A 25,291-nucleotide genomic window follows, 5' to 3' on the forward strand; every position below is an offset into this window, starting at 1 on the left:
GGCAAAGGGAGCAGATCTTACAGTGTATGGCCACCTTTATTCTCGGGCTGTAGATAAGATTACCTAAGAATCAGCCTCGTGTGGCATTAGCCTAATGTTGCTCACAAGAGTCACATTTGCTCTTTTGCAGAAAATGGGCTTTCTACTCACTGCTGCCCTCTTATGCATCGTGTCTGGTACTGCGGCTCAGCAGAGTAATCAAAGTAAGTCGCATTAGTGATATTTCCTACCATGATAGAATATTTCCAGCAAGATAAAGTAAATAATATATTTTGCTGTCCGTATATATGTAACGATATATGTAATTACATTTGCTTCCACAGGAAATCATTGGACTTTTAATTCGATTTATTACAAAGGACTTTCTGCAAGATTAACATGGACTTATTTGACTTATTTGATATCATTTTGACTCTAACTGCCGATTTTCACTGTCCCAATTATGACAGCTCATGTCGCAGTCCCAGATTCTTACTGAAAAGTCCCTCATTTCCCTTTGATCTCCTGCACCGAGCCCCAAAAAAGATACAATGTTTCTCAAACTTAATTAAATAAGTAGCTTTTGGCAGAGCCCAGAATACTCACCCCCTGCACTGAGATACAAATGTAACTAATAAGCTAAACAGGTCTCTTGGGGGAACTGAGACTTGCAGTTTAAAGGGCAACTTCACCTTCATTAGCAAAACTGTAATAACGCATAAAACAAGATCCTGAAACCCCCAGAAATGTGTTCAAACATTACAAAACCTGCCACATTTTGTTGGATGGGAATGGTATTTAGGGGGTGTGGTTACTAATGCGCAATAGTTGCAGTTGTTAATGTTGCCATAAACTATATAATTTCATCACTTCCCCTATACTAGCGCCTGACTCCCTATAGGTGGGGTTAATAACACCTCTATATTCAGTATTATCCCAGCAGCATGGTGTAGATATCTGGCCCTATAGTACCTATATCTCCTATACAGTGGCTCCTATCATGATTTGGAAAAGCTTTGTTAATATTAATATGATTGTGTAACAGGGGCGCCCCCTACAGTCAGTGATCGCCAGAACTGAGAAGAAAAGCGCCAGGAGCTGCTTCCTGCATTACTATTCAGTAACTTAAAGAAAGCAAAATACACATGAAGTTTTGTGGTTGGGCATATGTCCATTTTAAGCCTAAAAGTGTTCTCCTGGATGGAGGTGGCTATCTGTTATATCTAATGGGTAAATTGTTCCAATGTATCCAACCAATCCTTGCCCCACAATAAAAGGGGCCCCAGCCCTACCTGAGTGTTACTCCAAGATCTGCTGACTATAAAAACATTATTATACTATTGATATGTATATAAGGGGGTTAAAATACATCATGATATATACAGTAATTCCCATGTAATGTTTCATTAGGCTATTGAGTTCCAATGGCTTATCCTCCGTATCATTATCTTTCCTCTATAGGGCAGAACCTTGCCCTCCGGGGCCGCGCCACTCAGTCCTCTACTTACTACAATTACAACATTGGATATTTAGCCCTCGCTGCTAATTCTAATGATGGAAACTTGGATTCTAACTATTACCATGGCTCCTGTTCCCTCACCAATTCTGAACTGTCCCCCTGGTGGCGAGTGGATTTACTGCAGCCCTATAAGATCTCTCAGGTTGTAGTGACCAATAGGGGCGACTGCTGTTCACATGGCCTCAACGGTGCCTTAATTCTCATTGGTGATTCACTGGATAATAATGGCAATAACAACCCAAGGTATATGTATACTTTTTAACATATGTTCTGGTTTTTTTATAAAGTGATTTTCAATACCTTTTGTAATACCTGCAGGACTCTATTCCTCTTCCTTATATAGGCCTGAATTGCCCCACACTATACTGAATCTCACACACTTTCTTTGCTAACTTTAAAAGCTGAAACTATTTGGAGTTACACCTACTTGCAACAGTGGTCTTAGTTTTGATCCAACACTTAGTTGGGCTTTCCCTTTGTATATAGACTACATCACCCTACTACAGTTCCAGGGGTACCCAGGGCACAAATAAGCACTCACCCCAAATCCCCCCCTAACTGGCCTTCAGGCTGGGCCCCCTTAGCCCATAACAAGGTTACAGATATATAGAAACATTGGGGTAACAGTCACCCTGCTATAGTTCCAGGGGTACCCAGGGCACAAATAAGCACTCACCCCAAATCCCCCCCTAACTGGCCTTCAGGCTGGGCCCCCTTAGCCCATAACAAGGTTAAAGATATATAGAAACATTGGGGTAACAGTCACCCCGCTATAGTTCCAGGGGTACCCAGGGCACAAATAAGCACTCACCCCAAATCCCCCCCTAACTGGCCTTCAGGCTGGGCCCCCTTAGCCCATAACAAGGTTACAGATATATAGAAACATTGGGGTAACAGTCACCCCGCTATAGTTCCAGGGGTACCCAGGGCACAAATAAGCACTCACCCCAAATCCCCCCCTAACTGGCCTTCAGGCTGGGCCCCCTTAGCCCATAACAAGGTTACAGATATATAGAAACATTGGGGTAACAGTCACCCCGCTATAGTTCCAGGGGTACCCAGGGCACAAATAAGCACTCACCCCAAATCCCCCCCTAACTGGCCTTCAGGCTGGGCCCCCTTAGCCCATAACAAGGTTACAGATATATAGAAACATTGGGGTAACAGTCACCCCGCTATAGTTCCAGGGGTACCCAGGGCACAAATAAGCACTCACCCCAAATCCCCCCTAACTGGCCTTCAGGCTGGGCCCCCTTAGCCCATAACAAGGTTACAGATATATAGAAACATTGGGGTAACAGTCACCCCGCTATAGTTCCAGGGGTACCCAGGTCACTCACCTCAAATATTACCCTAACTAGCATTCAAGCCCCCACAGGCTTTAATAATGTTACATAATAACATTTCTATACATTATTTAGTAACATTTGTGTAACTGTAGTTGAACTGTTACTCTAATTGGGCTGGGCTACCTACCCACGCATGGCATTGAACTTGAATAGACAAATACTTAAGCGAAAGTAATTTTATTATAGTACTTTGGAAACCTAATTCTGCCATATTCTCTGCCCCCCCCACCAGCTGTGCGCAGATCACTCACATTGGGGATGGCGCCACTCTGACCTTTGAGTGCAAAGGGATGGTCGGGCGCTTTGTCAACATTTTTAGACCAGGAAGGACGATTGTGCAGTTATGTGTTATGTTAAGTTCAAGTGTATGGGGAACCCTTGCAGGACTCCAACTGCCCCATCTGATCAAAATAGACAATCAAAAGAGCCGTTGACCCATTGGTGGAATTGAAAGGAAATCCCAGGAATCAGATCCTACCGCCATTCAACAGTTACCTCTAATGAGTAATAATGGAGAAGGGACCTCCAGGAGATGAAGCACATGGAACCTCATCCAAGATGTCTCTTCTATCATGTGTTTGATTTATCTTAATAATAGTAAATTTGATTATCCAATGGTCTTCTGCTATAGTTGGCCATGCATAATTGTCTTTGTGTATTCATTTTAATATCTACCCAGAATGCATTAATATGTGATTGAACTGTATGTTGGTGATTATGAAGAGACTAATTGTCCAGTTTACCTGAGGAGACTGATCACCGCTTGTAATAATGGAAAAGGGACCTCCAGGAGATGAAGCACATGGAACCACATCCAAGTTTTCTCTTCTATCATAATAAGTCAAAAAGGGATTCTGGGAACAAATTCCTTTAGGCTCTTAGAAAAGTCCCATTTACATGGGTTTATCCTATGGACCAGGGATCCCCAACCTTTCTTACTTGTGAGCCACATTAAAATGTAAAAAGACTTGGGGAGCAACACAAGCACCATAAAAGTTCATGGAGGAGCCAAATAAGGGCTGTGATTGGCTATTTGGAAGCCCCTGTATGGACTGGAAGCTTACAGGAGGGTCTGTTTGGCAGTACATCTGTTTTTTTGAAACCAAAACTTGCCCCCAAGCCAATAATTCAAAAATAATCACCTGTTTGAAGGCCACTGAGAGCAACATCCAAGGGGTTGGAGAGCAACATTTTGCTCACGAGCTACTGGTTGGGGATCACTGCTATAGACTAATGCTTACCCACTGGGTTTTCAATGCAAGAGCCTAAAGGAATTTGTTCCCAGAATCCCTTTTTGACTTATTTGCATGCGTATGAGGCGGTCTCCTCAACCCTTTTAGCCCCTTCTATCATGTGTTTGATTTATCTTAATAATAGTAAATTTGATTACCCAATGGTCTTCTGCTATAGTTGGCCATGCATAATTGTCTTTGTGTATTCATTTTTATATCTACCCAGAATGCATTAATATGTGATTAAACTGTATGTTGGTGATTATGAAGAGACTAATTGTCCAGTTTACCTGAGGAGACTGATCACAGCTTGTAATAAAGATACAAATAAAGGTGCCCCAGGAATATTTTTGTCTTTTTCTTTTCTGGTATGTTCAGTATGTGGGATTAGAGTTCACCAGTACTATAATACATATTTATTCCCCATAGCCAGGGGGGCAGGAGAAGATGTATGAGTAAGGCACGTTGAGTGGGTAATGTTCCAAAGCAACAGAAGTGTATAACGTTAGAGCACAAGTAACCAGTGACTTGACTGCTGTGCCTTGGTCTAATAGGAAGGCTGGGCATTAAGGAGCCTACAGTGTGTAACCATCTTGACTAAGTCAGTACTAAATTACTCTACATAGGTAATGCAGAGTTGAGTTATTCCTATGTTTGATTTAATAAATCCAAAAAAACATATTCAGCTATTTTTGTATTTTACGTTGGATTAGTAGCTTGGGTCACCTCCTCAGTTCCTCCGATGGCCTCCACATCTGGCATCTTCCTGTTCTGCTCTTGGTGTTTTCCTCCTCCCAACTTTCCACCCATGTCACAGCCACACACCAGTCAATTGAATAATCTTCTAAAAGGATAGACCAAACATTACAGTTGGGCACGGAGACCTCTGCCAACCTACACTCTTCCAATGGACAAACCAGAAACATCCCAGGCTGACGTAGTCTGACCCCTAAGGATGCTGTGCTTTTCAATACTCCATTTAAAACCTGTAGAGATCATGTAGAAATCAATGTCAGATGTTCCTTCCCTTCCCTAGAAGACCTTCCTTTGCTTTGAATTTTTAGATGTTTTTGGATTTTTGACATTGGCTTTTGTGCAACAATACGGAAAATCTCCAGTTGCAGTCAGGTCCCCAAACAGGAATGGTTCAGTCAGACATGAACTTCCTTGACATTATTTAGATTAAAGGGCAGGAATAGAAGCTGTAAACCTGTTCTTACCCTTGATAGAAATAAGGAACAGCCACTAATAATATAGAGACAGTTCTAACGTCGTAAAACAGATGACCTAGATGCCTCCAGTATGGTTCCCATACAGAGAAGAATTCTTTGATTTAGAAGCACAGGCTTCAGGGTTATATGTTGTAGTCAAGGTACCTGTACATAGGAACGGTAAGGATCCAAACGATGTTTTGGCTGATACTTTAGCTAAGGAAGTTGCCTTAACTGGAGATATTGTAAGCCCTTTACAATCCTAGTCCATGTCACCTATTGAAAACCCCAAAAATATATACAGAAACTAAAAAATCATGACATTTATACTAGGGATGAAACCGAACCCACTTTTTTGGGTTCGGCCGAACCCCCTAACCCACCCCGACAGATTCTGCCAAATCCAGAACCGAATCCAAATTCTAATTAGCATATGCTAATTATGATTGGTAAGGGTTAAAAATTTGTGCGTGTGAAGATTTCCCCCCCCTACCATTTAACCCTTCCAAATGCAAATTGGCATATGCTAATTTATGCTAATTAGGATCCAGATTTAAAAAAAGGCTGGATTCGCCCCGAATCCCCAACCGAATACGGGATTCGGTGCATCCCTAATTTATACGCATTAGAACAAAGAAAAAAACGTGTTATAATCATTCCCATAGATACTGATCAACCCTCAGCCAGATTCCTCTGTAGCGATGTAATTAGTAATTAGCGTTGCGAAGTGACGGAAGAGTCAAGTGTAAGAAAGTCTTTTGAAGTATGCAGAGCTAAGAACCCCCTAGCCAATAGTGATGAGCGCAATTTTGGCATTGGTGGAATTTTTTGCCAAATGGGTAGAAAATTTTGCCACAATAAAAATAAATTGCTTGGAAGGAAGACATCAGGCACAGCAGCTGCAGTCAGGTCCGGTGAGTGGGCGGCACAGGAAGGGGGGTGGAGTGGAAGAAGGGAGGGGGAGAGCACGGAAAGCCAGGCACGTAGAATGCATGTGTCTTGCTTTTCCTGTGGGGCCCTTGAATGATCGCGCCCCAGGGGCCACTCGTTCCCCGCCTCTGCTCGTTGTCTTGGGGCTGGGGAACAAGCGGGGAGCGAAGGAGCGGCTTGAAAAGTCACTCCTCAACTCCCAAATCCGGAAGTGCAGCAGGACATAGAATCTACGTCCTGTGTATAATAGTAACTAAGTGCCACAGGACGTAGATTCTACATCCTGCTGCACTTCCGGGTTTGGGAGTTGAGGAGTGACTTTTCAAGCTGCTCCTTCGCTTCCCGCATGCATTCTACATGCCTGGCCTTCCCTGCTCTCCCCCTCCCTTCTTCCACTCCACCCCCCTTCCTGTGCCACCCACTCACCGGACCTGACTGCAGCTGCTGTGCCTGATGTCTCCCCTGTCTCCCTCCTGTGATCTCCAGCTTCTTGACCCTTTGTCTTTTTGCTTCCTTCATCTTCTCACAGTAAAATAACTGTATTATTTTTATTTTATATATTATTATATATGAGGCTATGACTTGAGCCAAGTGGTAATTGCTCCCTATGGAATCATATATTATTTCAATGTGGCCAAAGGTCACGATACTGAAGCTTGAATGAGTGAATGAGTACTTTTGTACTCGTTGCGTCAAATACGATTTTGTTGCACACATTGGCGCAAAGTGTGAAAAAGTTGTGGAAATTAACGAAAATATCGTAGAAAATACGCACAGTTCTAAAAGTTAGAAAAAATATGATTTTTTTGTAATCGTACCCAATTGTACTTTGATAAATGGGCCCCATAGTGTGTGTGTGGGGTACCCTGAGTTGAGAAGAACTGAACATGCTCAGTGAGCCATTGAGGTCCCTGAACTGAAGTCCAAAAATTAAGCTTCAAGTTTCAGCTCCATGAATGGAAAAAAGTTCTCTGAGAAATTCTGAGCAAAGTCCATAAATCCCAAGGCGGCTGCTGTATTGGGAAGAGCAGGACACCGGCTATTATGGCTGATTTAGGAAACTATAACTGTGCTGCTAAAATATGTCAGTGGCTGCAGCTGCTCATAGATTGCAACGCAGGGAAAATGTATAAATAAGGGAACTGTTACTGTTACAGTGCTAGAAGTATCCACTTCAGCTCATCTCTTTGCTCAGTTCTGTAGATCAATGGAGGTTCTGTTTCCTGCCAGACTCAAGGTTCTGCTACTGGTTCTGATGTTCCAGGTACTCCCTTCTGCAGCTGAAATGCCCAGTCCCAGCTCTGGGTGCCGGCTGAGCACCGACATCAGGATGAACTACTTTAGTGATGGGGACTTGATCATTGGGGGAATTCTCCAGATACATGATATTTACATCAGTTCCCATCCTATATTTTATGGAATGAAGGAAGCAGACTGTAGATCGTAAGGGCAAGTTACTCTAGTTTTCCCTTTGCCTGCAGAATACACAGTATTATATAAATGAATAAACAGTGAGTCTTGACATAAAGAAACATATTTCTTTTTTCTATTTGCCATTATACATTACTGAGTGACATGGGCTGCCTGGGTCACTATGGGTTATAGGGAGAGTGGGACAGAAAGGGACATTCATTTACTTTATATATTTACTAGAACTAGGTGCTTTGTGCTTTTTTCTGCACTATAGAGTAAAAGATACTACGTCTTTGTGTTGCACATAAAGCACAAGCGGGAGTTGCCCAATAGCTTGCCTAGGCCGAGGCATTCTCCATCGTATCTAAGATCTACAACGTTGAAAGAAGGTATTTCATTGGCTTCCATGGGTTACTGTGCAATAATATGAATATAACATTAATCCAGCTCTTCTGTAAGTGTAATAGGGCCGGATTCCAGCATTGGGAACTGGTTCAGAGATACAAGGTTATGGCAGTTTTATATTTAATAGGATCTGTGTAAATATTTGCAGATATAAAAGTGACAGTGAAGCTGGGAATCTTGTGCAGAACATTGGGAAAACATTATAGAGACTTACTACTATCACTGTATGTAACCTGTCTCCCTACATAACAGATACTTGTGGACAAAATATGACTACCCACTGATTTTTATTTATTCGATTGGGGAGATCAATAGGAATCCAGAGATACTGCCTAATGTGACTTTGGGCTATCGGATCTATGACTCCTGTGCCTCGGGAATGAAGTCTTTTGCAAGTGCTTTTGGCATCCTGTCTGGAACAGAACAACCAATCCCAAATTACAGCTGCTGGAATAACAGGAAGGTTGTGGGGTTCATAGGAGACTTGTCTTCTGTTTCTTCTCTGTCCATCGCGCGGCTCGCAGGGATCTACAGGTACCCTCAGGTCTGTGCTGAAATAACACATTCCATAGACTGGCAGTAAATTCAGCCCATTACTGATTCCTTTTCTTCAGATTTTGTATATGTGGGGTGGAAAGTCAGCCTCAGGGTCCAACAGAAACTTATAGGACCAACTAGAGAACCACTGTCATAGCAACTGCATATAGATGGACTTAAATGTCATATCAGTTATGTATTAATTGCCCATGGTGGGGGTCCGTAAGCGCTTGTGCCCACTGGGTTTCCCCTTGTACTCTGGCAGTGCCAGTTTGATAATAGTCAGGCTAAAAGAAGACAATGTATAAGAGAAGGGTTGGGGTCAAGTGTAGACTTATTGCCAATGCTAATGGATGAGTAAGGGCACTCAGTAAAGTACTCAGATAGTAGGGGCAGGCCTTACATCAGCTCTGTTATCCGATAAACAGGCCAAGGTCAGGGCAGGCTGGAAAGTCCAAAGAAAAGGTTGAGGTTATTGGTTGTTTTACCTACCAGAAGGTTATCTTATATAACAAGACTGGTTGGCAGAAGAGGCTGCTTTATTGTAAGAAAAGAAATTTATTTTATAAAATTGCTTCCATTAAACACTCTACTTGCTTTAATTGTCTTCCAGAAGCCAAGGTTTAGCAAAATTAAAAATTCTGCTTCCATTTGATAAACACCAAGTTGTCATTTTTACTCACTCATAGACCAAAGGGATTCTGGGAACAAATTCCTTAAGGCTCCTAAAAAAATCCCATTTACATGGGTTTATCCTATAGGCTAAAGCTCACCCACTGGGTTTTTGAAGCAAAAGCCAAGATAATAGCTGATCAGATTCCCAACTACAGACCGGTTTCACCCTTCTTGGGGCTCATCAGTGTAGCGCAGGGTTTTCTGATCAGCTTAGGGAGAGCCAGGAGTGGGGATTCAAGAACAAGTCAAAAGGGTTAAGGAGTCTGCCTCATACATATGCAAATAGACCAAAGGGATTCTGGGAACAAATTTTTAGGAGCCTTAAGGAATTTATTCCCAGAATCCCTTTCATCTATTTTGCATACATATGAGGCAGTCTCCTCAAGCCTTATGACTTGTTCTTGAATCCCCACTCCTGGCTCTCCCTAAGCTGATCAGAAAACCCTGCACTACACTGATGAGCCCCAAGAAGGGCGAAACCGGTCTGTAGTTGGGAATCTGATCAGCTATTATCCCGACTTCTGCTTCAAAAACCCAGTGGGTGAGCTTTAGCCTATAGGATAAACCCATGTAAATGTAATTTTTTCAGGAGCCTTAAGGAATTTGTTCCCAGAATCCCTTTGGTCTGTTTTGCATATGTATGAGGTGGTCTCCTCAACCCTTTAGACTTGTTCTTGAATACTCACTCTAAGGGGCCCATTTACTTACTCACGAACGGGCCGAATGCGTCCGATTGAGTTTTTTTCGTAATGATCGGTATTTTGCGTTTTTTTCGGAAAATTATCGCGACTTTTTCGTTACCAATACGATTTTTGCGGAAAAACGTAGCCATTCGGAAAGTTGCGATTTTTTCGTAGTGTTAAAACTTGCGCAAAACATTGCGCCTTTTAAGTTTTAACGCTACGAAAAAAGCGCAACTTTCGGAATGGCTACGAAAAACTCGCGTTTTTTCGCGCAAATCGTATTGGTAACGAAAAAGTCGTGATAATTTCCGAAAAGTCGTAAAGGCGCCGAAAAAAACGCAAAAAATACGAAAAAGTCGCAAAATGTTCGTTTTCCAATCGCAATTTTTCCAATTCGGTCGGAATTCGTGTCTTAGTAAATCAGCCCCATAATGTTAATCACAAATAACAAAGGTTCAGCTAGATTCATTATTGGCATATTCTGTCAGAATGAATCAGATAAAGGAAATAAACCCAAAGTAATCATCAGCTAAATCATTTCCCTACTGCCCACAAAGCCAACCTGATGGGTAAATCAATGTTACTCTATACACCAAGTTGCTTCTGCTGTTCCTGGTACAATGAGTATGATGTTATATAAAATGTAGCTACTCTGATCTAAGATAATTTACTGGAATACGATGATTTATTTTAAATCTACAGATCAGTTACGGTTCTGCTGATCCCATATTTAATAACAGACAAGAGTTTCCGTCTTTCTACCGAATGATCCCCAATGAGTTAAATGAAATTGATGCTATAATGAGCCTGATTAGGCATTTTGGCTGGAAATGGGTTGGGCTTGTTGTATCGGATGACGACACTGGGAACATGGTGATTAATCGGCTGGAAAAAGTAATGAGCAAAGATGGTGTCTGTTTGGCCTTTCGCTTTACAATGAAGAGAAGGTGTTTGAGTAACAAGGCAGACATCAAGACCATCAGAGAACAGATCTATAGAAGCACGGCTAAAGTGGTCATTCTCTTCTCCAGTTCCAAGTATTTTACCTGCATCGGGATAATATATGAGAGTAAAAAACTCCCAAAAATATGGATCGCGACATCGTCTTTCTTCCATTCAGTCGAGCTGCAACATTTACGGGTATTATTCCCTTTCAACGGCACGTTGGTACTTTCCTTCCAACAAGGGGAGGCTCCTAGTTTCAAGCAGTTCTTCCGCTCCATAAACCCATTCAAATATCAACGGGATGTTTTGTTCACAAAGATTTGGGAAACATTATTTTTTTGCACCTTTTCAGAGACGGCACCCAGAGAAGGCACCTCAATTAATAAATGTACCGGCAACGAATCGTTTGATGATTCAAATTTGCCATCTTATGAGACATTTAATTTCAGAACATCTTTACAGATTTACACTGCAGTTTACACAATGGCTCACACTCTCCATGAACTGTACGGCACAATGACACGTTCCCCTAAATCAGCAGAGAGCCTACACATGTACTTTAAGCAATGGCAGGTACGTTCCTTTGTACAGAAAGACCAGCACTCAATAAATTTGCAGAGGTTTACTCATTGGACACAGGGAGGCCCATTTATCAACATTCTGGTTTTAGTAGTTTTAGAGTTCATTGAAACTAGGGATGCACAGAATCCAGGTGTAACGTATTAGTTAGGCAGGAGCCAATGAATGATACCGCTGGTTAAAATCCTTCTGTAAGCAGAGACACCCAGCTAGTCTCCCTTTTGGGGCCCCGGAACTTTCTGCTGCGGTCCTAGCTTGGGCCCTACCAACTCCAGAGAACAAATACTAAATACAAGGTACAGGATCAGGCTGGTTCAAAGTCAGGAACAGGCAAAAGGTCGAGGCAGCAATAATCGTAATCAGGAGACAGGCCGAAGTCAGGAAACAATCAAAAACAGGCGTGAGCAGGAACCGGTACAACCAGAAGCCAGAGACTGAGGGAAAGGGTTTAAATAGGGAGTTTTGGCGTCAAGCAATAAAGGAAGTGAGGGCAAGTGGTAACAAAAAACCTTAACCAAAATGGCGCCTAAAACTTAAATGCGCGCAACTTCACATGTCACTAGGCCAATGCGCATGCGCAGTTACACCGCAATGTCCCCCCTTAGTGAGCACGTACCCGGAAGCACAGGCTAATACAGGAGCATGTCTGCAGGCTGGCGCAACCTAAGGTAGGAGAATGCACCCCACCGGCAGAGAGCCTTACACCAGGATTCAGTTCGATATTAGGCCAAGATTCGGCCTTTTTCACCAGGATTCAGATTCGCCAGAATCCATGCCTCTGGCTGAACCGAATCTGAATCCTAAAAATCCACAAAATCAAGTGACCTTTTGTCATGGAAACACAGAAGTTGAAAATTTTCCTCATTTTCCCCAGATATAACCCTTCCAAAACCTAAGGATTCGGATTTGGTTCGGTATTCAGCCGAATCCTTTATGAAGGTATTCGGTGCATCCCTAATTGAAACCACAAGAAAACTCATTTCCACTACAACCACAAATGTCTAGTCATTTATTAAAAGAATTGTAATCGCATGAATTAATTGAAATGTGGAACGGAAATGGAAAGAACAGAAAAGTTTCATTTGTGTAAGAATTTTCCTGCCCTTACAAATAAACTTAAAAAAACCCTGAAAACCTCTAAAGCAGTGATCCCCAACCAGAGGCTCGGGGGCAACATGTTGCTCCCCAACCCCTTGGATGTTGCTCTCAGTGCCCCCAAACCAGGGAGTTATTTTTGAATTCCTGACTTGGGAGCAAGTTTTGGTTGAATAAAAACAAGATTTCCTACCAAATAAAGCCCCTGTAAGCTGATAGGGTGCATAGAGGCTGCCTAATAGCCAATCACAGCCCTTATTTGGCTCCTCCATGAACTTTTATGGTGCTTGTGTTGCTCCCCAAGTCTTTTTACATTTGACTGTGGCTCACGAATAAGAAAGGTTGGGGGGCCCTGCCCTAAAGCCACAAATAAAAGAAAGATTGTTACAATTTACCTAGGACGGCTCCCATTGACTTCTACATGATCTCAACAGCTTTTAGATGACATTTTTGTCTTTTCTTTGCTTAATAAATCACAAACTTTTAGAGTTTTCATGTAATTAGACAAAAAAATACAAATATAAGTAAATGAGCCCCTAAGACGTAGAGCACAGTCTGCAATGTTCACATTTATCCAACATGCATTACAAGTGGAGTCACGCTACTCCATCCAGTTCGCTATGGACACATGTAGCAATTAGTGATGAGCGAATCTGTCCCATTTCGGTTTGCCATAAAATTCACGAAAAGGCAAGAAAATTCGCAAAACAGCAAAAAATTTCGAAGCGTATTTGTCGTGCAATTTTTTTGTCGCCCGTGGCTTTTTTGTCGCCCGCGGCTATTTTTTGTCGGCCGCATCTATTTTCTGTCTCCCGCGTGTTTTTACCGTGATCACGCCTATTTTTACACGAACGAGCCCTTATTTTGATGCGACCACGCCCAATTTAACTCGAACCACGACCAATTTGACACGCAACAAAAGAAAATTCTGCGCGAGGAATTTTTCCACGGCAAATTTTCATGGAAGTTTCGCAAAACAATTCACCAATGGCAAAATGCAAAAAATTTGCTGGGAATCCATGCCTTCGCTCTCACTAGTAGCAATGTCTTCTTGTTGTATGTCAAGAATAACATCCACCTATTTTAAGACATTTTTCCATGGAGGTTATGGACCTCCCTATTCCTGTTACCTTGGTTGAAGCCCTGGTTCTGGGATAGTTGTAGGCAGGAAGAGTGGAGGATAGAAGTAGGGGAAGGGCATGATGGTCTCATCATGTACAAAAAGGGGGATAGTTGTTCTTTATTTCCTTGATTTAGCTCGATTTAAACAAAAATGGTCAGAAAAACAAAAAAAAAAACAATTGCACCATCTAAACCCTGTCAAGATTTCTATGGGGTTTTTTTGGTATTTAGAAAATGTCTTATTTTCTATTTTTCTATTGTAAGTTTCCAATGTGCCAAAATAATCTTTTTTTTTTGGTACAATCAATATTTTGTGCAATTTTAATGAATGTACCACTTGTTTGTATGATTTATCAATGTATATATTGTTTTTTCCAAAATGGGTCATTTCCAATGCACATGGCTTTCTGCATTGTGTAAATTTACAGAGGCTTTTAGGTCTGGGATGAGAGTGTTAGGAAGATCTCTATCCAAGAGGGGTGGGCGGGTTGGGCCGGTGCTTTAGTATTTGTGCCCCAGGGGAATGTAAAAGGGCCCCCAGTATCTTTTCTTTCCCTTTGTGTTACGTTTGAGGGAACACTGTCTATGTGACTATGAAGGTCATTATATACCAGGGAACCCCAACCTTTTTTTACCAGTGAGCCAAATTCAAATGTAAAAAGAGTAGGGGAGCAACACCAGAATGAAACATGTTTCCGGGGTGCCAAATAAGGGCTGTGATTGGCTATTTGGCAGCCCCTATGGCCCCTGTGGACTGGCAGCTAAGGAAGGCTCTGTTTGGCAGTACATCTGTATTTTATTCAAGCAAAACTTGCCTCCAAGCCAGGAACTTTCTTTAAGGCCATTGGGAGCAAAATCCAAGGTTGTTGGTGATCAACATGTTGCTCCTGAACCAGGAGCTGTAAACATAGGTCTAAGGAAATTAGACTTTTTAATTATTCTTGAAAACATTTCACCAGTCAGAGGAATATAAGAGGTTTAAATTGAAGAAGTCATTTAAATGAGTAGGGAAACATTCTCAGATGTCCAGCTGTCATCTCCAATTATAAACTGAAACAGGTCTGTCATTTATTTATTTTCCATATGAGTGTTCTATATAAGTGGAAAGAATATATATTTTTCAAAAGTTCATGTAAATGCCATTTCTCAATCTAATGGGGGTTGGCTTTTTTTTCTTTACAACAAAGGTTTCAACACTATAGGGCAGGCTCGTCATGAGGGGTCCAAAGCAGCTGATGAGGAAATTATGATGTATCCTAAAATATAGAGTGAGAGCTAAGGGTCCTAGCCATAAGTACAATAGGATTACAGGGTACCCTGCTATAGTTCCAGGGGTACTCAGGGCACAAATAAGCACCCACCCCAAATCCCCCCCTAACTGGCCTTCAGGCTGGGCCCCCTTAGCCCATAACAAGGTTACAGATATATAGAAACATTGGGGTAACAGTCACCCCGCTATAGTTCCAGGGGTACCCAGGGCACAAATAAGCACTCACCCCAAATCCCCCCCTAACTGGCCTTCAGGCTGGGCCCCCTTAGCCCATAACAAGGTTACAGATATATAGAAACATTGGGGTAACAGTCACCCTGCTATAGTTCCAGGGGTACCCAGGGCACAAATAAGCACTCACCCCAAATCCCCCCCTAACTGGCCTTCAGGCTGGGCCCTCTTAGCCCATAACAAGGTTACAGATATATAGAAACATTGGGGTAACAGTCACCCCGCTATAGTTCCAGGGGTACCCAGGGCACAAATAAGCACACACCCCAAATCCCCCCCTAACTGGCCTTCAGGCTGGGCCCCCTTAGCCCATAACAAGGTTACAGATATATAGAAACATTGGGGTAACAGTCATCCCGCTATAGTTCCAGGGGTACCCAGGGCACAAATAAGCACCCACCCCAAATCCCCCCCTAACTGGCCTTCAGGCTGGGCCCTCTTAGCCCATAACAAGGTTACAGATATATAGAAACATTGGGGTAACTGTCAACCTGCTATAGTTCCAGGGGTACCCAGGGCACAAATAAGCACTCACCCCAAATCCCCCCCTAACTGGCCTTCAGGCTGGGCCCCCTTAGCCCATAACAAGGTTACAGATATATAGAAACATTGGGGTAACAGTCACCCCGCTATAGTTCCAGGGGTACCCAGGGCACAAATAAGCACTCACCCCAAATCCCCCCCTAACTGGCCTTCAGGCTGGGCCCCCTTAGCCCATAACAAGGTTACAGATATATAGAAACATTGGGGTAACAGTCACCCTGCTATAGTTCCAGGGTTACCCAGGGAACCAATAAGCACTCACCCCAAATCCCCCCCTAACTGGCCTTCAGGCTGGGCCCCCTTAGCCCATAACAAGGTTACAGATATATAGAAACATTGGGGTAACAGTCACCCCGCTATAGTTCCAGGGGTACCCAGGGCACAAATAAGCACTCACCCCAAATCCCCCCCTAACTGGCCTTCAGGCTGGGCCCCCTTAGCCCATAACAAGGTTACAGATATATAGAAACATTGGGGTAACAGTCACCCTGCTATAGTTCCAGGGGTACCCAGGGCACAAATAAGCACTCACCCCAAATCCCCCCCTAACTGGCCTTCAGGCTGGGCCCCCTTAGCCCATAACAAGGTTACAGATATATAGAAACATTGGGGGTAACAGTCACCCCGCTATAGTTCCAGGGGTACCCAGGGCACAAATAAGCACTCACCCCAAATCCCCCCCTAACTGGCCTTCAGGCTGGGCCCCCTTAGCCCATAACAAGGTTACAGATATATAGAAACATTGGGGTAACAGTCACCCCGCTATAGTTCCAGGGGTACCCAGGGAACCAATAAGCACTCACCCCAAATCCCCCCTAACTGGCCTTCAGGCTGGGCCCCCTTAGCCCATAACAAGGTTACAGATATATAGAAACATTGGGGTAACAGTCACCCTGCTATAATTCCAGGGGTACCCAGGGCACAAATAAGCACTCACCCCAAATCCCCCCCTAACTGGCCTTCAGGCTAGGCCCCCTTAGCCCATAACAAGGTTACAGATATATAGAAACATTGGGGTAACAGTCACCCCGCTATAGTTCCAGGGGTACCCAGGGCACAAATAAGCACTCACCCCAAATCCCCCCCTAACTGGCCTTCAGGCTAGGCCCCCTTAGCCCATAACAAGGTTACAGATATATAGAAACATTGGGGTAACAGTCACCCCGCTATAGTTCCAGGGGTACCCAGGGCACAAACAAGCACTCACCCCAAATCCCCCCCTAACTGGCCTTCAGGCTGGGCCCCCTTAGCCCATAACAAGGTTACAGATATATAGAAACATTGGGGTAACAGTCACCCCGCTATAGTTCCAGGGGTACCCAGGGCACAAATAAGCACCCCAAATCCCCCCCTAACTGGCCTTCAGGCTGGGCCCCCTTAGCCCATAACAAGGTTACAGATATATAGAAACATTGGGGTAACAGTCACCCTGCTATAATTCCAGGGGTGCCCAGGGCATAGACCAGTATTTAAGATGAGCAGTGGCATGATTATTCTTTGCAATCTATATGAGAATAAAGAATTTCTTATGTTTATTGTTATTATAGTTTTTTAAGAATCACTGTATGCACTTTTTGATGTTTTTAAGCTAAATGCACTGATTCACCGTGTCAAATTCCAAACTTTTTTTGGAGCTGAAATACACTTAACAAACGATGGAGTCCCACCGGCACGTTATGATATTCATAAATGGTACTTCTTGAAAAAAGGACCTCATTATAATGTACAGAGCATAAAGGTTGGGAGTTTTGACCCTTCCAGATCTGATGGGGATCAATTATTTATCAATAACAGCGCCAATCTCTGGGGCCCTTACTTTTCAGAGGTAACAGCACAAATAAAGTACGAAAGCCAAGATGGGACCAATCAGTCCAAAAGTCATAAAAATATGTATAAAAATATATAGTCATAATACATATGGGTAGGGTGAAACATGATTTTTTTCTATGAATCCTCTTTATTTTTCCCAAACAGTAAATGCTCCAGCAGCCATTTTAGGTGCAGTGGTGCTCATTCTTGGAAAACTATAATGTGTTTAAGTTTCACTTGAAACTGGGTGAAATAGAAAACAATGATGGGATAAACTTCCCCTTGAAACTGGGTGAAACACAAAACAATGATGGGATAAACTTCCCCTTGAAACTGGGTGAAACACAAAACAATGAGGGGATTAACTTCTCCTTGAAACTGGGTGAAACACAAAACAATGAGGGGATTAACTTCTCCTCGAAACTGGGTGAAACAGAAAACAATGAGGGGATTAACTTCTCCTCGAAACTGAGTAAAACAGAAAACAATGAGGGGATTACCTTCTCCTTGAAACTGAGTGAAACAGAAAACAATGAGGGGATTAACTTCCCCTTGAAACTGGGTGAAATAGAAAACAATGATGGGATTAACTTCCCCTTGAAACTGGGTGAAATAGAAAACAATGAGGGGATTAACTTCCCATTGAAACTGGGTGAAACAGAAAACAATGAAGGGATTAACTTCCCCTTGAAACTGGGTTAAACAGAAAACGATGAGGGGATTAACTTCCCCTTGAAACTGGGGGAAACAGAAAACAATGAGGAGATTAACTTCCCCTTGAAACTGAGTGAAATAGAAAACAATGAGGGGATTAACTTCCCCTTGAAACTGGGTGAAACAGAAAACAATGAGGGGATTAACTTCCCCTTGAAACTGGGTGAAATAGAAAACAATGATGGGATTAACCTCCCCTTGAAACTGGGTTAAACAGAAAACAATGAGAGGATTAACTTCCCCTTGAAACTAGGGGAAACAGAAAACAATGATGGGATTAACTTCCCCTTGAAACTGGGTTAAACAGAAAACGATGAGGGGATTAACTTCCCCTTGAAACTGGGGGAAACAGAAAACAATGAGGAGATTAACTTCCCCTTGAAACTGAGTGAAATAGAAAACAATGAGGGGATTAACTTCCCCTTGAAACTGGGTGAAACAGAAAACAATGAGGGGATTAACTTCCCCTTGAAACTGGGTGAAACAGAAAACAATGAGGGGATTAACTTCCCCTTGAAACTGGGTGAAATAGAAAACAATGATGGGATTAACCTCCCCTTGAAACTGGGTTAAACAGAAAACAATGAGAGGATTAACTTCCCCTTGAAACTGGGTGAAATAGAAAACAATAAGGGGATTCATTTCTCCTTGAAACAGTGTGAAACAGAAAACAATGATGGGATTAATTTCCCCTTGAAACTGGGTTAAACAGAAAACAATGAGGGGGATTAACTTCTCCTTGAAACTCAGTAAAACAGAAAACAATGAGGGGGATTAACTTCTCCTTGAAACTGGGTGAAACAGAAAACAATGATGGGATTAACCCCCCCTTGAAACTGGGTGAAACAGAAAACAATGAGGGGATTAACTTGTCCTTGAAACTGGGTGAAACAGAAAACAATGAGGGGATTAACTTCTCCTCGAAACTGAGTAAAAACATTAAACAGCGAGGGGGGTTAGCTTCTCCTTGAAACTGGGTGAAACAGAAAACAATGATGGGATTAACTTCCCCTTGAAACTGGGTGAAACACAAAACAATGAGGGGGATTAACCTCCCCTTAAAACTAGGTTAAACAGAAAACAATAAGGGGGAATTAACTTCCCCTTGAAACTGAGTGAAACAGAAAACAATGATGGGATTAACTTCTCCTTGAAACTGAGTAAAACTCTGACCAAAAAACCTGACAAAAAAAAATTTGAAAAGTTAACTAAACATGAATAAATCACAAATTATTGTTATTTTTGAAAAACTCGAATTTTGGGGGGAAAAATTTCAGAAAAACAAAAATTGTTCAAGAAACCATATCAGAAAAATAAAGTTCTGGCAAAAAAAACATTTGTAAATCTTGTAAAAAAAGAAAAAAAAATGACTTTCTCTCAAAATTGCTATGTAAATTTGCCCCATAGAGACAAAAAATGCAGGGACCTAAAATGCAAAGGCGCAATGTTCTTCTTCTTTTTTTCCGACTCCCAGCCAGTAAGAATACCCCAATGCTTCATCAAAGCTTTTACTAATCCACTTTACTGAGGTAAAAAAAACTTAAACCACTAAAGGGTATTTTTGTGAAGAAGGAATTGATTTGTTAAAGAAATGACCATCTCTAGGGATGAGCGAATCTGTCCGGTTTTGCTTCGCCATAAAATTCACGAAACGGCAAGAAAATTCGCAAAACGGCAAAAAAATTTGCCAAACGCATTTGTCGCCTGATTTTTTTTTGTTGTCCGTGCCTTTATTTGTCGCCTGCATCTATTTTTTTTGTTGCTCACGCTTTTTTTTACGTGACCGCACCCAATTTGACGTGCGACAAAAAAAATTCTGCGTGATGAATTTTTCCGCTGCAAATTTTCAAAACAATTTGCCACTGGCGAAATGCGGAAATTCCCTGCAAATCCATCCCTGGGGAAAAATTCGCTCATCATTATTTATCTCCTCTAGACTTATCTCCTCCAATAGAGACTTATCTCCTCCAAATGCTTACCTACTAGACATAATGTAAATCGCCAGTAGGAGAACATAGGCATCTCTTAGGCTAACTGAAGTTGCCTCGCGAGGACACGTTGGATGATTTTGGAAAGCCAAGGGGACGGATATGTTTTTCGATATACATTATTGCTGGAAGGAAAACATTCAGAGGAGATTAGTCACCACCACTACAGGAGATTAATTGCGGGAAGACTAATCACCTCTTGTGCCATTGCCCTTACTGTACCTTTAAATTCATGTTTCTATTCTACCCCACAGTTTGTCCATTCTCGCTGTAGCGAGCCCTGTAAGCCTGGATTCAGGAAAGCTAAAGTAGAAGGGGCGCCAAGTTGCTGTTATAACTGTGTACTGTGTGCCGATGGGGAGATGTCTAACATAACAGGTACGTCTGGTCTCAAAGGCAAAGGGTCTTTAATAAATCTAGAAGAAGGTGGGTGGCTTATATTGATTCCAGAACCTTCCCCTCAGAAATCGATAGATCTAGAAACTTTTGCCCGTATTTTTATAAATAAAGGATGATGATTCCTGCTTCAGTACATACATATGTAACCCTCACTTAAGTTCCTTTCCAGTTAGTGATGGTAGACCATGGGTCACCCTGGACTCTTTACAGGCATAGGTAGAGCAGGGTTCTGTGGACACCACTGTGGAGACACTTGGCAAGTAACTGGTGACCTGTTAATGTCCTCGAGGGAACCCCGGGGCATTGTATTAACACCCATTTAACATTACCAGCTAGTGGTCTGTATCCCTTCCAGCAGAAGTAGTTCAGGGTGCAATATACTAAGCCTGACTTCCACTTGTCCTTCTAAGGCAGAACTCTTTACTGGGTCTTGTTGGCATGGGCTCCCCAGACACATCCTCCTGGCTCAGAGGAAGGAGGCCAAAGAGAAAGAACCACCTTTCCAAATCACTATATTAAAGCGAATTACATATAATTGATACACAGGCAGCTGCCTAGCAAGGTAGGGGATTTACATCCTTGGGGCTGTTAGCCCTTTGGGTCCTTACACAAAGGGGTTCATTGATCAATGTACGAATTTAGATTATTTTAAAGTACAATTTAGTTAACAATAATTTCTGATGTGTGGAAATGTTGTGGCATGAAAATATTGCGGTACGATCCGAAAGTTACGAAATTTTCGTATCCAAATGATCGTAAACGGCGCAAAAAACTTTCTGACTTTGAACCTTCAGTGCATGATTTTGGAAGCCTCCCATAGGGCTCAATGGCACTCTGCAGCTCCAACCCGGCCCAAGGAAAGTCTCCCATAGGGCTCAATGGCACTCTGCAGCTCCAACCCGGCCCAAGGAAAGTCTCCCCTAGGGCTCAATGGCACTCTGCAGCTCCAACCCGGCCCAAGGAAAGTCTCCCATAGGGCTCAATGGCACTCTGCAGCTCCAACCCAGCCCAAGGAAAGTCTCCCATAGGGCTCAATGGCACTCTGCAGCTCCAACCCGGCCCAAGGAAAGTCTCCCATAGGGCTCAATGGCACTCTGCCGCTCCAACCCGGCCCAAGGAAAGTCTCCCATAGGGCTCAATGGCACTCTGCAGCTCCAACCCGGCCCAAGGAAAGTCTCCCTTAGGGCTCAATGGCACTCTGCAGCTCCAACCCGGCCCAAGGAAAGTCTCCCCTAGGGCTCAATGGCACTCTGCTGCTCCAACCCGGCCCAAGGAAAGTCACCCATAGGGCTCAATGGCACTCTGCAGCTCCAACCCGGCCCAAGGAAAGTCTCCCCTAGGGCTCAATGGCACTCTGCAGCTCCAACCCGGCCCAAGGAAAGTCTCCCATAGGGCTCAATGGCACTCTGCAGCTCCAACCCGGCCCAATGAAAGTCTCCCATAGGGCTCAATGGCACTCTGCAGCTCCAACCCGGCCCAATGAAAGTCTCCCATAGGGCTCAATGGCACTCTGCAGCTCCAACCCGACCCAAGGAAAGTCTCCCATAGGGCTCAATGGTACTCTGCAGCTCCAACCCGGCCCAAGGAAAGTCTCCCATAGGACTCAATGGCACTCTGCAGCTCCAACCCGGCCCAAGGAAAGTCTCCCATAGGGCTCAATGGCACTCTGTAGCTCCAACCCGGCCCAAGGAAAGTCTCCCATAGGGCTCAATGGCACCCTGCAGCTCCAACCCGGCCCAAGGAAAGTCTCCCATAGGGCTCAATGGCACTCTGCAGGTCCAACCTGGCCCAAGGAAAGTCTCCCATAGGGCTCAATGGCACTCTGCAGGTCCATCCTGGCCCAAGGAAAGTCTCCCATAGGGCTCAATGGCACTCTGCAGCTCCAACCCAGCCCAAGGAAAGTCTCCCATAGGGCTCAATGGCACTCTGCAGCTCCAACCCGGCCCAAGGAAAGCCTCCCATAGGGCTCAATGGCACTCTGCAGCTCCAACCCGGCCCAAGGAAAGCCTCCCATAGGGCTCAATGGCACTCTGCAGCTCCAACCCGGCCCAAGGAAAGCCTCCCATAGGGCTCAATGGCACTCTGCAGCTCCAACCCGGCCCAAGGAAAGCCTCCCATAGGGCTCAATGGCACTCTGCAGCTCCAACCCGGCCCAAGGAAAGCCTCCCATAGGGCTCAATGGCACTCTGCAGCTCCAACCCGGCCCAAGGAAAGTCACCCATAGGGCTCAATGGCACTCTGCAGCTCCAACCCGGCCCAAGGAAAGTCTCCCATAGGGCTCAATGGCACTCTGCAGCTCCAACCTGGCCCAAGGAAAGTCTCCCATAGGGTTCAATGGCACTCTGCAGCTCCAACCCGGCCCAAGGAAAGTCTCCCATAGGGCTCAATGGCACTCTGCAGCTCCAACCCAGCCCAAGGAAAGTCTCCCATAGGGCTCAATGGCACTCTGCAGCTCCAACCCGGCCCAAGGAAAGCCTCCCATAGGGCTCAATGGCACTCTGCAGCTCCAACCTGGCCCAAGGGAAGTCTTCCATAGGGCTCAATGGCACTCTGCAGCTCCAACCCGGCCCAAGGAAAGTCTCCCATAGGGCTCAATGGCACTCTGCAGCTCCAACCTGGCCCAAGGGAAGTCTTCCATAGGGCTCAATGGCACTCTGCAGCTCCAACCCGGCCCAAGGAAAGCCTCCCATAGGACTCAATGGCACTCTGCAGCTCCAACCCGGCCCAAGGAAAGTCTCCCATAGGGCTCAATGGCACTCTGCAGCTCCAACCCAGCCCAAGGAAAGTCTCCCATAGGGCTCAATGGCACTCTGCAGCTCCAACCCGGCCCAAGGAAAGCCTCCCATAGGGCTCAATGGCACTCTGCAGCTCCAACCCGGCCCAAGGAAAGCCTCCCATAGGGCTCAATGGCACTCTGCAGCTCCAACCCGGCCCAAGGAAAGTCACCCATAGGGCTCAATGGCACTCTGCAGCTCCAACCCGGCCCAAGGAAAGTCACCATACCGAAGCTTAAATGAATCCGAAACTTTCCTACTCTTTGCGACAAATACGTAAAAGTTGCACAAATTAACAAAAATATTGTAGAAAATACACCAAGGTTCTAAACTTTAGAATAAATATGAATTTTTAGTAATCAGACCTGTCATACTTTAATGAATGTGCCCCACAGTCTTGGCTACTGATTACCTGGGATGTCTGGATCTTTTGCCAAAGATTTTCATATCAGTTTGGTTTAACACCTTATTTTCCTTCTTTAAACTTTATTACAGATGCCCAGAGTTGTATGAAATGCTCTAAATATGCAAAGTCAAATGTTGGAAGAAACGGCTGCATCCCAAGGAATATAAATTACCTTTCCTATGGAGACCAACTGGGCTCTACTTTATCCTCCATCTCTGTAATATTATCCGTCACTTGTGCTGTAATCCTGGGAATCTTTATAAAGTACCGCGAGACTCCTATAGTGAGAGCCAACAACCGATATCTCAGCTGTCTCCTCCTCATCTCTCTCATGTTGTGTTTCCTCTGCACTTTATTATTCATTGGACGCCCAACTCAGATATGTTGTCTCCTCCGACAAGTAACATTTGGGATTGTATTTACTATTTCTGTTTCTTCTGTGTTGGCTAAAACTCTCACAGTTATTATTGCCTTCAATGCCACAAAGCCTGGGAGCAAGCTGAAGAAGTATGTAGGAACCCAACTGGCCATCATATTAGTCATTGTATGTTCATTAGTTGAAATTGTCATCTCTTCTGTGTGGTTGGCCTCCAATCCCCCATTTCCAGAGGCTGATACTCTCTCTGACCCAGACTATATTATTCTGATGTGCAATGAAGGGTCTGACTTTTTCTTCTTCTGTATAATTGGATATATAGGAACGTTGGCCTTACTAAGTTTCATTGCTGCATTTCTAGCCAAGGATTTCCCTGACCGATTTAATGAGGCTAAAAACATCACTTTCAGTATGTTGGGGTTCTGTAGCGTGTGGGGGGCATTTGTCCCTGCATACCTGAGCAGTAAGGGCAGTAGAATGGTGGCAGTTGAGATATTTGCCATCTTATCCTCCAGTGCTGGGTTATTGGGCTGTATATTCATTCCCAAGTGCTATATCTTATTTCTAAGGCCTGAACTCAACACAAAAGCCAATGTTATTAGAAAATGATAGAATTATCTATTGCTAAGAATTATGGGCTTTCTAGAAGATTAAAGAAAATAAATATATTTACAAACTAGAATGTGGTTTTGAATACTTGTTTTTTTTGTTACCAGTTTGAAGTCCATTCAGGGTACTGGTTTTACTTTCTGCCCTGGGTATCCTGGAACTGTAACATGGTGGCTGTTACCTCAGTGTTTCTGTAACCTTGTTATGAGCTAAGGTGGCCCAACCTGAGGGTCAATTACGGTGAGGTGTGGGATGATTTTTTGCCTTGTGTACCCCTGGAACTAAAGTAGGGTGATTCTGATGACAATACATGGACTTATCTGTAACATTGCTATAAGCATAGGGACCAAAAAAGGGGTCTCAATCCTGAAAGCATGTGAATTAATGAGAACAACCTTGGTTAATGTTCATGCACAAATCAGACAAAACAGAGGGACAGTGAGCCAAAGAGAGAGATGGACACAAGTTAAATCCCTAATCGTAATACTGGGTACATAT

The 25,291-nt window shown here is 43.7% G+C and overlaps 1 protein-coding gene across 1 annotated transcript; it reads left to right on the forward strand.

Annotated features, from left to right (window-relative positions):
* The first annotated feature begins 10,803 nt into the window (after positions 1-10,803).
* On the forward strand, positions 10,804-24,793 carry LOC116411040 (vomeronasal type-2 receptor 26-like). The gene is made up of 3 exons (XM_031902813.1): positions 10,804-11,073; positions 20,484-20,607; positions 23,898-24,793. Exons 1-3 carry the CDS (start codon positions 10,804-10,806, stop codon positions 24,791-24,793), a joined length of 1,290 nt encoding a protein of 429 aa, XP_031758673.1.
* The last annotated feature ends 498 nt before the right edge of the window (positions 24,794-25,291 follow it).

This window comes from Xenopus tropicalis, chromosome 5 (assembly GCF_000004195.4).
Source record: "Xenopus tropicalis strain Nigerian chromosome 5, UCB_Xtro_10.0, whole genome shotgun sequence".
Lineage (NCBI taxonomy): Eukaryota > Metazoa > Chordata > Amphibia > Anura > Pipidae > Xenopus > Xenopus tropicalis.